Consider the following 16,256-nt stretch of genomic DNA (forward strand, 5'->3'; position numbering starts at 1 on the left):
CCGTTCTGTGATTCTCTTCGTCTAGCGGTTTTTTCGTCTTGCGAAGCAAGCCCATTAGCGGATTAGCGCTATTAGAAAAGGGGGGGAGGGGAAAAACCCCGCAGGAACTCGCAAGACATTTTCGTCTTGCGAAGCAAGCCCATAGAAGATTCGTCTAGTGAGTTTTCCGTCTTAAGAGGCATTCGTCTTGCGGGGCACCACTGTACACTTTGAATGGAAAACAATGTTTTTAAAAAGACAGTGTTGAATAGATTAGCCTGGGAAGGAGGAAGCCCTGACTTTTTTCAGCAATAGCATACCTTTTTGTGGACTTCACTTTGATACTTTATCCAAAATCCCTCCAATTTCAGAGGGTGCATATGTTGAAAAACTGCTGTGGCCTTTCTTGACCTGTATATAATGTAGATTAAAAGTAAAGTATTTGATAATTTTAAAATAATGTACTAATGCTCAGTAAATTTAATCAATGCCTTTGATATGGTTGAATATTAAAAGTTGATTGAAACACTAGTCTGATTATTATATCAAAATGATGGGGTGATTACCGACTATGCTAGCTAAATTTTGAAGACCTAATATATCAGGTTCCTAGTGTCACTATGGAAATTTTCAGTCTAAAATGAGACTGACTGACAAGAGTCTATCTCATTTCCAATAGTAGCTGGTGAACTACCTCTAGGAAGCCCTACAACATGTAGGCATCGCAGCTCAAAACACCACTTACCTTTACATTGCTAGTGGAACACTGGAAACACATATTTAAAAAGTGCTGCTTTTTCACCAAATAAAAGTTTGATGGCAGGAGATTTTCCACAATTTTAATAATAAGACAGACTCTTGAATGGTAATGTGATAACATTAATTGAATTTAATGAAAGAACATTATAAACATACTATAGCCACAATTGCAGACAATTTCAATTCAAACAATAAAATGTGAGGTAGACTGGCTAGTGAAGCTAAATTCACCAAGCTTTGGTTAAGAGAATTTTACATCAAGGATTGCTTCAGACCTGATGAACTTCTTACACAGAGAGACTATGTACCCCTACATAGAGAAAAAGCAGGCAGACAATGCAGAGCAACATATATGATGCCTACAACACAGATTTGTTATATATACATATATTGTAACAAATCTGACATGGGATAATCACACTTATGGATTTACAGTTTGCATACCTTTCACCCTAGAAATAAAAATTACCGGTATAGGAAATTGGTCAGGAGTGAAGCAGTCCTAAGAAAAATATTTAAACCCTTTTCAGAGGTAACACAAAACAACTGCATAAATTACAGATATGAGTGATTTGTTTTATAATTACAGATTACATTCAATATTAACCGGTGTCTTAACTACTTATATTTGACAAGTCTACCGGTAAAATAATGCTGGCCTCTTTAATACATTCATGTCACTGCCTTGCTGGCAAGGCTTGTAACCAAAATATTAGATTGTAGCATCTGGTATCTTTTTCTGATGTACTGTCCTGTAAAATCATTTAGAGAGCTTGCATTATTAAAGCATATGGATGTCAGTAATTAATTCCCGAATACATTTCAGCTGGAATTCAACCAAAACTCTTATTTCTTTGCCTAAGTGACAATGCTTTGAATGTGCTCTTGTCCAATACAGAAAGAAAATAGATGTAACCAGAATCTCTCTACACAAAGCATTCCCCAATATAGCAGAGTAGTTGAGCTTCTTTACTTCCAACAATGATTTAAAATATTTCTGCACGTGTTGGTCAGTGGAGTGCACTAGTAAAAACCCTAACCAAAAACTGCATAAGTGGGGTAGCAATGGGAGGGGCAAGAGCTTCAGGCAGTTACTTTGAACTAATACTACTGAAAACCATGTTAAGAAAGCAGTGTATCAAGTAAGGATAAGAATATGCTGTCAAGGAGATAGTACATATTTCTAGGTAGAGAATATAGTGCTTAGAAACTGATACCCATAAACACAAACTGTTCTGAGATGGTATGTAGACAGTCTGCTACAAATATGGCCAAAAAACCCTGATTGTGTGAAAAGGCGCTTAGCCTCCAAGTTCTCAACTTACACATATTCTTGTACCTCTTTACCAAGGGTCTAATCACTCTCAGCACATGGAATTTTAAGAACTTAGTGCAAACATCATATATACAAATATTTTTTGAAAGATTTTTTATCTGCAAAGTTTGCATTAAAATGGAAACTTTCACAAATTCACCTTATGCGGGTATTAAGTTCAGCCAACGAAACCAGAACAAGACCCTAAAATGCCAGTAATTCTACATGTGTTTTAATAGGCTACACAGTGAATACACCAGCCTTATAGTTCCTAACTGCAGTTCTTACATAACCTCCTACCAAACAAAAATTAAGGTACTCATTAAGTATAAGGCAGATTTTTTATGGGTACAAAAAATCCCAAATAACCTACACTAAAGTAAACAATCGTTCATTTGAAACATGCTACATTTACATAAAGCTATAATAAAATGAACAGGTATGAAAACCATTATTTTCCTTTTCAACTTCAATCAATATATTATGCTTTTCATTATTTGTAAACAGCTTTTTCACAAGGTTAAAAAGTTGTACAATTAACACTTTTGTTCTAAATGCAGTTTGGCAGGTGCTTCTTAATCGACTTTTTGTGTTCTTAATTATATTTAGATCATAATAAGTGTAATGCACCGAATGAAATTCTCACTAACAAGATGAAAACGGGCGGCATATAAAATATTGGTGTGACAAGAAAAAGTGTAAGAGTGGCAGTGAAGGAAGAACCACCACAAAGCGTAACAATAGGAAAAGCTGGGAAAAGCAGAGTAGGAAAAAGGAAGTGAATTCTATCCATAAATGTTAACTGCATTATGAAGCCCTGATTGTACCGTACTCATTTAAACTCTCAACATATTTCACAGCACAAAGTGCTGGTACAAAGAAACCCACTCTTAAAACAATTCACAGCCTATTTAAAAATAGTGTTATTTTAACACCTCTCTAATTCAAACAAAGCACAAGAGCTTGATCCAGTTAAGCACACGCATTCAGTACCTACAGATGAAAGAAGTCTACGGGGCCCCAGCTGAGTTCTGCTGTACCTGTTTCCATCAAAACAAGCATGTACTGAGGCATTACAAGGGCACTTGCAGCAACAGGAGATCTGTGCCCACCTCCCGTACCCCCCCTTCTATTTCTGTGTCTTGTATGCTACTTATGTTTAGGACCAAAAGGAACTTGTATGGTGCAACAGTAAGAATATGGAAAGTGCTCTCAGACTTTCCATTCCTTCCACTGTCTTTTCATGCTACCTGTTTATGCCGTTTATGCCCATGTGCTTGCATTGGGGAGTTGGGAAAAACAGCTCTATTGAACTCAGTGGAACACAGGTGCTGGAGTTGTGCTCCATTAGATCAAGCCCTAAATAGTTAAAATGACCTGGCCAACTTTTCCAGGTGTGCTTAAGACCTTTATATATATGTATGTATGTATGTATGTATGTATGTATGTATGTATGTATGTATATAAACACACAGCTCCTGCTGTTGGTCCCAATTCAGTTAGAAGTTAATTTAATGGACTTTATGGCTCTCAGAACTTGTGGCTCAGCTTGCTTCAGCCATTAAATACTTCACGCTTCTGGTCTATGGTTCGTCTGTTTTCATGGGTTAGTAAATGCTCTCCATAAAAGCACACATATAGCATTCTCTACCCAAAAAACTATAGAGAAAGTTGAAGCAAGCGAGACACCGACTGCAAAAAGAAATAAAGGAACTTCTGCTGTGTGAGAACAAGCTAGAAGGCTGATTTGTCACCTCAAAATGATTTCTGATAGTACTGAGGATTACATCATTTTGGTGGAGTTTAAGCACACCGATGAGACAATATGCATAAGCAGGCTGGTTGTCAAGATTGATCCATGTGCAGAAATAGGTTCCTGCACATGGCTTGGCATGCTACCAGAGAGAAAAGGCTGATCACCTACTGAGCTGAAGATCTTTCCATTCAGATCAATAATGGATATCCCAAAAGGTGAAATAACAGGTGTTTTGACAAACCAGCACGTGCACACAATGCCTGCCTTACATTCATCAATTTGTTCAGGCTTATGTAGTAAACTTTAACTTTTGTGGAAATTTTGCCAAAAGTTTCAATACATATAAAATTACAAACCTTAAGCTAACACTGCACAGAAAGTGAACAAAAAATAATCTTTCAAACACACAATTCTAGGTTACTTTTTGTCTTTTCAAACCCCTGAGTTATACCGTACCAAAAGTACAGATATGAAGAGAAATGGACAGCATTCCTCAGCATATTATCTTCAAATAATTCCACATTCTTACTGTGAACCTCATGTAACACATTCAAGCTGATAGATGCCAAAAGTCTGTTTAATTCTCCTCCTTTAGCATAGTATAAAGTGATCAGGAGAACTTGCCATCCGCCAAAATGTTATTCTCCACATCATGGGTCATCATGGGTATGCCATTACGTAACAGTGACCCATGAGGAATCAACTTGAATCAATTCACTTTTCAGTCATAACAAATAAAGGCTGGGTTAGAAATTTGGGGGATCCTTAAGAGTAGTGAACATAAATATTGGTTGCACTTTGCTCCACAGTGATTGTACTTTCAAAGAAAGGGGGGGAAAAGACACAATCCGACTTGTCAGGTTCTGTTCTTTTCCTTTGCCATTTGTTTCCTCTCAAACTTAAATATGGCGCCCAGTCAGAAAATAGAGTGGCTTATCATCGCTACTATTAGCAGTCTGAAATTCATCTCTCAGACGAAACTGCCATTCATCTTCCAGCTCTAGACGGACTATTGTTTGCCGCAAGGAGCTCCTGTCTTGGCAAATGACACACAGGGTTGCACCTTAGGTTAAAAAACAAAGAACAGTTTATACCACCATTTCATTTCCATGTTTGTTTGTTTTGTTAATTTTCTGATAGTTCTCCCTCCTACTTGGAAATATTACATATACACAAGTAAGGTATGCACCTTTCCCAGCCTAATTTCACTGTATACAGTACACAGCACTCCCTCAACCCACATTTTTCAGATTTCCACTATCCCCTTCAGGAAACTGCTTTCAGGTTCTACTTCCTAAGAAAGCCAAAAGCCACCACACCGTTAATAATCAGATTGCCCATAATATGCCACTAGCGATAATGTGATATTTCTTCAAACACGGTCTGTCATCGTAACCTGTGAAACGATCAAGCTCCAACAAGGTGGAACTGCTTTTCCAGTTGCAACTGTAATGCCAAGTCTTAAATGGGAGTTAAGTAACCATATTATACCTAACATTAAAAGGCCTAACATGCGTTTTTACTAATATTTTACCATATTTGTAAGAAGAATTCCCACTTCACCTTTAACCAGGCGTCAAAAGCAAGTGGAACAATCAAATGTTTTTTCTACCCTTAGAAAAAAGTACAAAAAGGTAGTTACAAGTAATGAAGCAACTGAAATTAACTAACTCAAAAGGGATACTTCCTGAGTTGCCAGAGTAGATTGTGCTTCCATGGATGTGTCTGCAATGGATTTGGCTTGCAGAGCCTTGACATTCCCACCAGTCTTTTAGGCTCCTGCCAACTACCATGGTTCCCAGTTCTAAAAGACTCTAGAGAAAAAGGAAGCAGGGATGGATGGTGCCATTACCCTGCAACGAGCTTTATAGTTCCTGCATGTAATGACAATGCCATCCCAATCTACTCTGCTAGAAAACCATTAAGCAAGCACTAGACACAAAAGTTCAGAACAGAAATCACATTACCTTTCAGGAACTTGAACCTCTTAAGAAAATCTGCTCCCACAAAGGAGTCGCAAAGATATAGAAGTAGTCCACTGAAAAATACCCCTTCACAGTTGACATTGACAGAGTGCGGCCGTGAACTGACATAGCAAAGAGCTACCTAAATCAGAAATGAGAAAAAATGGTTATATATGTTTGAGTTGTTGTTTTTTCTTTAAAGTTTTATGCTCTAACTTACCAACAGGAACATCACCACAACAGTGGTGGACTAACGCTCTGAATAAATTGCAGTTACTACCCCCAACATCTAAACAGTCAACTTAGGAGTAATTGCATAAAATAAAATAAAATATTGAAGGAATCCACAAAAAATGTAAAAGCATCATCCTGCCTACAAAAGGGCAGGAGTAGGAATGTATGAGCAACTAATGTCAGTTTTCATGGGTCCCCGCTTGTAGCAACTGAATACAACAATATCAGTACATCCGCAACATAAACGGAAGCTAATGACCTAAGAAAATCATGGCACAGTTGCCTTGCCATCTTCCGTTTTTTAAAGGACTGGAATCCCCCCTTCCAAAGTTGATTATTGGTAAGATTCATAGATACATACTTCAGGCCCAATGTTCAGATAGCAGTCAATCGCTAATACAGGGTTTCTGAAGTTGTGGATAGCCTTTGGGAAAAGCTTGTATGTGGCGTGTTGAAGAAACTTCTCCAGGAGGAACTGAGCTGGAGCTGCCAAGAGTGTGTGCTCACTGTCTGGAGCACAGACATACTGAAGAGGCATTATGGGAGTCACGCTCTCAGATACCTGTGAAGGAAATATATATATACCATAAAAGTGAAATGTAATGAGCAGCATCTCAATCACCAGGCAGCTGCCTGAGGATAACGTGCGCCAATGCCAAACTTGAGAATAATCATAAGACTTGAAGAACACTTACTCTCTGGAGTTTTAACAAGTTTTTCATTACTTCAAGAAAATACCAGCTAATACTAGATAGGCCTCCATGCAGCTCCATTATGCTCCTCAGAAGCATGTACTGATTGCTATGAACAGGTGCAAAAGCAGCACACAAAATATACACAGCTACAGTATACACTAAATATAACTAGTTGGATATTTTCGCATTTTGGTTATGTGCCCAATGACTGGCAGCAGAGCAATGGTTAAGATAGTACTTGGGTGCAAGGGTGGGAAAACTGTGGCCATGTCATTTGAGACCAGGCAAGGTAGAAAAGGCCAGAGTCAATTCTGAAGAGATTTCTTAACTTCTCTTGTTGCCCTGCTGTGCAATGGATGTTCTGCTACGTATGACGACCACACAGATGGGAAGACTCCAGTAAGCTGTGTGCTGTCGGGGAGTCAGGAAGTGAGTAAGGACAGCCCTAGAGAGCAAAAAAAAGGAGGCTCCAGAGGCAATGGTTTAACAGGCATGGCCAAACTTGGTCCTCCAGATGTCTTGGGACTACAGTTTTCATCATCCCTGACCACTGGTCCTGTTAGCTAGGGATGATGGGAGTTGTAGTCCCAAAACATCTGAAGCTTGGCCATGCCTGGTTTAGGATGTATGGAGAACAGAGGTCTAGTATCCACACATAAAGGTCCTCAAAGCCTCATACCCCCTTGATGTATCCCATCTTTAGTAGCTTAACCCTGTTGACAGGGCCTTTGTTGTCTTTAAAGCCATTTGCTTAGCATTTTTTAAATTAACAGACTACAACATAAGAGATGCCTCACTGTTATATCATTCCCAGAGTCCTACTGGGAATGCCACTATTAATTAAAAAGAGAAAAAAATACAAAAATGAACAAATTTAGTTTCAGAATGAAACATCACAAACTAAGGCCAATGGAAATGTGTAAAGGTAAAGGACCCCTGGATGGTTAAGTCCAGTCAAAGGTGACTATGGGGTTGGGGCGCTCATCCTACTTTCAGGCCAAGGGAGCTGGCATTTGTCCACATGTGGACAGTCATGTGGCCAGCATGACTAAACCGCTTCTGGCGCAACAAAACACCGTGACGGAAACCAGAGCGCATGGAAATGCCGTTTACCTTCCCGGCTCAGCGGTACCTACTTATCTACTTGCGCTGGCATGCTTTCAAACTGCTAGGTTGGCAGGAGCTGGAACAGAGCAACGGGAGCTCACCCCATCGCGGGGATCTGTACCTTCCGATTAGCAAGCCCAAGAGGCTCAGTGGTTTAGACCACCGCACCACCCATGCCCCTAATATGTAGGAAAGGAGTGAAGAACCTAGGTTCTCCAGATATTGTTTGCCACCCCGATTTAGGGTTATATGGGCTTATGACATGCTATAAAGACACCTCCCCCCCACCGCCCTACAAAGGACCTTCCAATTAGCTTCTAGCACCATCAATGACCTCACAGACAAAGCACAAGCAGTCAGGAGTCAGTGTTTGGGAGGACGGAAACATGCTCTTAAAACAATATGCCAATATGAAAGGAAACACCTTGAATCATCAAGTTTCCCCCAAGCAGGTGTGTGCCTGCCTTTCTCATTCACCTAAAACTGATAAAAAAGGTTATGACTGGAAGCCAGGATTTGTATGCAGACCTGGATTACAGTTTCAAGTATTAAATAGATTAGAATACACAGGAGTCAAATAATGCATTTTAATTCTTGCAAGTTATATTTGCTCCCCTGCAACCCCCTCAGCAGGTCCTCCTGCTTGCGGGCTTCCCATAGGCATCTGGTTGGCTACTGTGAAAACAGGATACTGACCAAGATGGATCCTGTGCCTGATCCATCAGAGTTCTTCATTTCTTCTTATGAGGTAAAATGAAACTGTTGTCATTGAAGAAAGCAAAGGCACTGTTTTGTTTTCTTCTTATTGTTCAACGATGGTACTCACCATGATTTTAGGCTTAATGGCAAAGTCCTTTTGACCTCCAACCTGGATGTGTTTCTTCATGAGGCTGAAGTTGTTAAAGCAACAGATAAGCAGGCCGCTACTGTTTGTTCTCAGATTAAAATCTACATCTTCACAGAAATACCTAAAAAATGGATACAGATTTACTTAACCAGTCATGTATTTGTTCAAGTCACTGATCTCTAGTTCATGGTATGCACCTTCTGATTACTTACCATAAATTATATTGAAACCAACTCTCCTATAATCCTAAATTGTGACAAAACACTTATCTGTAATTGTTGTTCCTCATGAATGGCCTTTGCAGTCACACATATAGATGGTTCACCTGACTAGTGACTTGGAATTTCTTAAATGCAACAGCACACACTATATGGATTTCCCCTCCCCTACCAGGTGGTAGCCTGAGACAACGGAGGATTGTTATAGTAGGAAGGAATAACACGCTTTTGTCTCAGGTTACCACCTGGAAGCTGCCCAGTATGGAAAGTGGGAAGAATGGAGAAAGGGACAGCACCACAGAAGCAGGTCTGTAGGGGTTAAATTCATTCTTTTCTTGAAAAAAATGGCATTTCTGCACTAATATATTTATATTTAATGTATTACATCTAAAGTCCAATTTTCCTCCAATCAACTCAAGTCAACATACATAGTTCTTTATCCTTCCCTTTTATCTTCAGGCCAAAAGACAGTGACTGGTACCAGCTATATGGCTGAGTGGGGATTTGAAACTGGGCCTCCCCAAGGCTCCCCACAGACCATGCTGTGAGCCTGCCATTTACAGGGAAATAGCTTAAGTCAAAGCTTTACAGTAACCATATTTCTGAATTCTAAATGTGTCTGTATAGGGCCAAATCAATAAAAAAATCATATTCACAGCGGTCAGAGGCTGCTCTTTCAATCACCAGTTGTTCTGTCCCTTCAGGTTCTAAATAGGTCAAACAAACATATTAAGACACTTGGCTAATCAGCTTAAGGCACATGTGCAAACTGTCCTTGATATGGCATTTTAAAATGTGATGATCTGTGCTCTTAGAAAACTCCTATTTCAGTGGGGATTGTGCTGGGAAAGGTCTCAAAGACTGTATACTTTGGTCCAACTGGAGTCCTACTAAAATGCCCTAAATGGGGGGGGGGGACACAACACACACACACACACACACACACACACACACACACACACACACAGCCACCTCCATTTCTTGTTGGTTTCATATACAAGTGGTGGCCATTTCCGTTCCTGCCTCCTGCCACCCCAACCCATTCTCCCCTTCCCATCCCCGTTCCGCCTTTGCTTTGACCTCGTTTTGCCTTCTTCCAGGTCCGAAAGGAACCACGCATTGCTGATCTCATGTCAATTGGACACACCTAAAATGGTCGACACCTGTATTATTTTCAGTCTAGTGTTCAAGCCACCAACTTGTATATGGCAGAACTACAATCTCAGAAATAACTCAGCTTATTTTCTTTACTGGGTTGGCTTCCTTTAAGCCTCACTGACACCTGTACATTCAAAATTAGTATAGCATCTGACAGCAAAAGGGTTGCATTTTCCTACCTGTTTAGATCATATTGCACATTTTGGGTCAGGTCTACGTTGAGTAGTATAAAGTCATGTATGTGGCACCTGGAGAAAGGAGCTTTGGGAGCTCTGAAATTCAGTTTGCTGTTCCATTTCTGAATGCCCAGTATTGCATAATGGACAATTTTTGGTGTGGCTTCAATGTGCTGTAGAACGCTCTTCAGAGACACATTTTTACTCGTTGATCCTTGATCCATGGACTGACTATGAAATGCAAAATATTTTTTATTGTACTGCATCACAACTCCACTCAGAGGAACAAATTATGACCAAGCAATCTGACTCTACTGCAGCTTTGTACCTCACAGGGTTGTTTAGAAATTATTGTGCTTGCTTTAAGAGATATTAGGCTGCATGGAGTGATCAGTTTTATCATACTCTTTGTCTCTTTTTCATGTTGCTCATCTTTCAAAAAACTAAGTCTAGAACGTAGAAATACTAGATATATTAAAAGTACAAAGTAGTGTTCCAAATCAAATCAGCAAGAAACACACATGCTATCCAGTTACATGTGTGAGAAGGAGCAGCTTAGCCATGCTGCTTCTGGTCTTATCTCAACGTCACCCAACACTGCTGCCCCGTCAAAGCATGGATAATGTGTGAAGGGGCTAACAGTGTAGTGATCCAAGATTCTGCTATAGTTCCTAGTCTCTAATTTTGAGACACTGACTTACCTGAACTGTTCTTGGATGACATGGCTGTTCCATAAGACACAAGAGTCATCCATAACCACAATGAATGGCCAGACACACTGACGCTTGACTCCTAGCTCCTCCAAGCGATTTCTCTCCAGCTCCAAGTTATGGTAAGAAAGCTCTTTAATAAGGAATCTGGCAGCACCTGAAAACATGTAGCATAGAACTTTACCATTTTGGGGGAAACAGAGACCTCTAAATTCCACATAACAGTTGGAAGTTTGTGAAAATAGACAGTATGGAGAATGGCTTTTATGAACGCTAAGGGGTAGGAATCAAGTGCAATTCTGCTTTATGAAATGGTCCAGAGACAGACTTTGAAGCTAGGACTAACGGGAAACTGGCCGACTATCCAATGAGTATTGGCTGAAGAGTCAATCATGTCTTCTAAGGTCAAAGAACCACCATATGGCATGGCATTGAAGAGGAAGTCACCATGCTAGGTCCACTAAATTCTAAAGCACTGCCAAAGCTTTAGCTATACTAATATATTTAAACAGTATTCGAATCTCTGAAAATATTCAGTGAAGCTGAATTATGGGATCTTATTCTTTATGCAGTCATGAATGAAACTGGGAGGCCCCAAGATGAACCTAGAAGAGTGGCCGGATTTTACTTCCAGATTTCTGGAATAAGCATTCTGCACAATTTCAGTTCTCCTAATGAAGCTCACAAGCTGAGCTTTAGTCAGTCACTATCTCTCAGCCTAAACTACCTCACAGAATTGTTGTGGGGATAAAATGGAGAAGCTGGGGTGGGGGGTGGGAGGAGAAGTACTGTATGTATGCTACCATTATCTGTCTGGAGGAAATGCAGGAAATGTAACCAACAAACAAAAATATTATCAAAACTTCCTAACTTCCAAAATTCCCCCCACATTTTGCTAACTGCCAACAAACACCAAATACCCAATGTGATCAAGACCATCTTAGATGTGTCCATTAACATGCCATACAGAACAGTACATGTAAGTGAAATTGTAGTGGAAATCAAAGAGAATAAAGGGAGGGAGGGAAAGTGCCTGCATGTGCATAGATAAGAGAAGAATTATAAACAACAAAGAAATCTCTTCACTACTTACCCATTTAATGCTAACTGGATACTGCTCCCTGTAATTATGTTTCCATGTCATTAACTGGTATGTTTAGAATCAAAAAATTATAAGACTATATAAACGCTTACCAACTCCAGCATTGTTGAACATTCCTGGCAAAACCAGCATGATGTGGTTGGGCCAATATTTGCGATAAAGTGGCATTTCATATTCCTTCACCACAAGCAGATGGAGGTGGCTGATGCCTTCCATAGCATGATATAGATTCAAGAGGCCATGCTCATGGCGTCCACTTGAAGGAGTGAAAATAGGACTCTTTACTGCATTCATGTTCTGTTAGCAGCACAAGAGAAGAGAAGAGTTCATATATGTTGGGCACAACACATCTCTCTTTGCTTCTGAGGTGATATACCCAACTTTCTTGTAGGGAGAACATGCACACTGGTAGACCAAACTTTGCCAATCAGAGGGTTCTTCATATTTCTCACTTGTCCCATCCTCTTCTTACAGAAATTAATTACTCCAACTGACTTCTATAGGGAACAGTGATGGGTCTGCTAAGGCTGGGTAAAAAAAATTAGCCCGTTCCCTAAGCTCTGCAGGCCACAACATAACAGAGAGAAAGTTGTTTTGCTCTCACTTTGTGCTTTCAATTAAAATGAAGTAGCTTGCTTCAATGACAACTAAAAAGAGCCACAGCATTCTGTAAAGGAATGGCAATCAATAACATTTGCGGGGTGTGTGTGTGTTAAAATAGTCTGGCATACTGATAGGCCTTTGCTAACATTAATAATAGTTTTCACTTACAGCTGACATCTTACGTCAAAAAGAAGTGTTTCTTTACACAGCCCAGTGTTGAACTATGGAAGATGTAGTGGTGGCTTTAAAAGGGGATTAGACAAATAGATGGAGATTAAGGCTGTCAATGACTACTAGTTATGATGAGTATGTTCTACCACCAGTCAGAGGCAGCATGCCACTGACTGCTAGTCACTGGGGAATAACAGCAGGAGAGAGCTATTGTCCTCATATCCTGCTTATGGGTTTCCCACAGGCATCTAGTTGGGCACTGTGGGAAACACATGCTGGACTAGGTAAGGTTCTCAGTGCTCCAAACCACAGTTTGGAAGCTTAGAAACAGGTGCTGGGCAAGCAAGCTCCCTTATCTGTCCTCTTTACCCCTTCTAGACATGGGACTCCTCTTCCCCTTCCTGGTTTGCATCCTCTAGTTTCTCACAATGAGATCCAAATTAGACAAGCTATGCTTAGAGCTAACAGGAATTACTTCCATACCTTGATGATGAAATGTATAGTTTAAAGTGGCTTTGGGGTCAATTTTGTTTACTATTAACCAGAATTTTCCTAATTTGGATGTCACAACAAACTATGGCCATGCAAACTAGGAAATGAAATGGAATCCATGCATGAGAGATTGTAAGAGAATGTTCATGAGCCAAGAGCATATTCCTAATCTTCCAAAGCGCAGTTTGGGGCATTGGGAATGTGGCATATGAATTCATCCATGAAGCCAAAGATTGTTAATATATATAATATTAAATTCACGACAGAACAACAAGCAGAAGATCAGCAAGCTTCTAACAATATGCAGCAAGAGTGAGGGGTGTGGATTCACTTGAGCACCTCTTGTAGCTTCCTTGGGTTGTGGTAACTCTACTGATGTGAAGACCTAGTCATCCATGGCCCATAGTAACTCAAGGCTTACTTTATGGCCAGAGATGCTTGTGATTCTTGAGGGGGAGGAGAACTAACTTCAGGCTCTAGATCAGTTTCTCAGAGCTGAGCTATACTGAAATATTATGCTACAACAGGGTGTGTTTTACATAGCTAAGACAGATTTCACCCACCTTATCAGATACAAGAGGAAGCCGCATGCTTTCCAAATGCTTGCCCTGCTTGCTGAAGACAAAATAGCTCTCTTTGGATTTGGGAATGATAAAATGAAGCTGGATCTCTTCTCCTAACATTGAGGATGAGAATGTAAATGCATGTAGGGTGGAGTCAGACATCTGCATGCAAGGAAGAGAAAGAAATTGTAACCTACTAGAGAGGCCACATGCCAATGCAATTCAACAAGTGTGGGCAACATAGTTGGATAAATCTTGCACAGAAAGTAATCTACTAAGTCTAGGAACACAGCTACAGTGGCTCAGTCTTCTACAGTTTTATTATTTGCAAGGTTACAATATAGGGCATTTGTCATTCTCACTTCTTACATCAGGCTGCTTTAAAACTCCTGTCATTTAGGACAAGTTGGTTACTTTACACATTGTCTTTACTCATTGTTGCATACTAATGAAAAAAGAGAAGCACCACCAAGTTTTCTGAACTGAAGAAGGTTTTTGTGTGTGAATTTTGCAGAGCAGATGGGCAAGGAAGCCAATGGACAAGGTACACCTTACACCTCTTGCACTGCATGTGTGTGGTTATGTGTGCGATGGCAGAATAATACATCTTACAGCTGAACAGATGGATCGGTCCCAGAACACAATTCAGCAAAACTGCATGCCCTTTAAAGGGCAGATCTACAATGTTATGTTGATTTTAAACCATTATGCATCATAGCTTCTCCTAATGAATCCCATGATTTGGGATTTGGTAAAGCATTAAGGCATTTCTGCTAGATCAGATCTCTTTATCTCGCCCTCTGAACTCTCCCTGGGCTACCCTCCTGAGTCACACCCCTCTTTAGTCCTGCTGGAATGTGCCTGATAATGCTTCTTGCTTACCTGGATGGAGGACAGAGGCAGAGGTTTGAGTGTGATGGAATGTCAAGGGTGCTTCCCAGCCAGAGGAATGTACATGGCAGACAGTTAACTCTTTAGTGTCCAAGATAACATATACAGTCGCTCCTAAAGTTCTAGACCCCCCCCCCCCAATCTAGCATCTGGGCAGCAATTTCCAGGCCTGTGCTCCATGAAGCAGTTGCAGCAACAGGGACCACTCCCCCTCGACCAGTTTATGTACCTCCCCCTGATGGGCTGCATGCAGGCAGGCAGAGACATTGCCTGCGTGGCAATGTCCTCTGCTCATCCCTTTTCAACCCCCTCCTGATTCTGGGAGACAGTGGTGCAGAAAAGGGTGGGGAAGCACCTGGCCCTTCACTTGCCTGACCTGCCTCTTTCTCCTCTTCTTCCAACCCAACCTGTGCTCCACCTTCCAGCTCTGGAGCTTCCCCTGCCTCTGACCCTTGCCTTGTGGCTGGAACAGTTCCCCACAAATCACTGGCTCCCTCTTCCGAGTTATACTCCAGCCCTCCTTCAGCCCTGGTGCACACTTGTCCCTGACACAGAACTAGCCTACCAGACGAAGGAAAAATCCACATTTATTGTGCTGCCTACATTTGACTCTGGTTCTGCCCACCCCTGGAGCATGTGGCCCTTGGGAGGCTGCCTTAGAATGGAGTGTGGACTTCAGGCTGGAAAAAGGTTCCCCACCCCTGGTACTAGAAGCATTCTTGTCTTCTACTCTGAAAGAGGGATCTGGAGCAAGGCTTGGCAGAAAGTGGATCAGAAGGTCCACCAGCAGATCTCTGGGTGCTTTTCAGATGATCTGTAAAGGTTTCTAACTTGTTCCCAAGATAAAATGAATGATTGTTAATGTGGTTGTGTGACTTGAAGCCCTGCGTACCGGAGCTGAAGGGTTTATGTCCATATATTGATGGCACTGTTCACAGTGATGGAAAGTATTGTAAGCTGCATACTTTGTCAACATCATAGACACAGTAGCCCGCTTTCTGTGTTCCTCAGCTTTGGTTTCTTTGCTTGGTTCTGTGGACGGAGACAATGAAGGAACAAAGGCAATGACATTCCTGCTAGTTATTTAAATGTTCACAACAGAACTGAAAGATCAATTGCTTTCTAAAATGTTTCAAATGGCTAGGAAGAAGAAAGCAGCAAAATCAGTTTTCACTTGCCTTGTTTTATTCTTTGTAGCTGGTTTGTATATACCAGACTCATGAGGAAATATTTAGGATCATGCACACTGAGGTCAAAAGGCATTTTGCTGATTATTTCAACATCAGGCCACTGATCATTGCTAGGCTGGACAATTTCTTTGTCCTCTGTATGACCTGAAAAAGGAATCTTATGAATACTGATACCAAACAAAATCTTATTATTTATACAGTACTTTCCCACTACCTAAGTTCTCCAGGCACATCAACATACATTTCAGTATGCTGCTGTCACAACTGCTCTGACAACAACTCACAACTCGCTCCCATTTTTACAGATGAAGGTCTGGTGCTGAGAG

General features: G+C 40.8%; 1 protein-coding gene across 24 annotated transcripts in view; it reads right to left on the bottom strand.

Moving 5' to 3' along the window:
* Positions 1-845: 845 nt before the first annotated feature.
* GREB1L (GREB1 like retinoic acid receptor coactivator) overlaps positions 846-16,256 on the bottom strand; it is a 156,798-nt gene continuing 141,387 nt past the window's right edge. For all 24 annotated transcript variants that reach the window (XM_083518151.1, XM_083518150.1, XM_083518147.1 and 21 more), the window contains 10 exons: positions 15,919-16,074; positions 15,633-15,772; positions 13,850-14,011; positions 12,113-12,317; positions 10,910-11,075; positions 10,212-10,439; positions 8,636-8,777; positions 6,369-6,569; positions 5,777-5,915; positions 846-4,872 (listed from right to left, as the gene is read on the bottom strand). In XM_083518151.1, the coding sequence (XP_083374277.1) occupies positions 4,709-4,872; positions 5,777-5,915; positions 6,369-6,569; positions 8,636-8,777; positions 10,212-10,439; positions 10,910-11,075; positions 12,113-12,317; positions 13,850-14,011; positions 15,633-15,772; positions 15,919-16,074 (1,703 nt within the window). In that variant the 3' untranslated portion in view covers positions 846-4,708. The remainder of the gene's footprint in view (positions 4,873-5,776; positions 5,916-6,368; positions 6,570-8,635; positions 8,778-10,211; positions 10,440-10,909; positions 11,076-12,112; positions 12,318-13,849; positions 14,012-15,632; positions 15,773-15,918; positions 16,075-16,256) is intronic.

This window comes from Podarcis liolepis, assembly GCF_965112155.1.
Source record: "Podarcis liolepis genome assembly, chromosome: 8".
Lineage (NCBI taxonomy): Eukaryota > Metazoa > Chordata > Lepidosauria > Squamata > Lacertidae > Podarcis > Podarcis liolepis.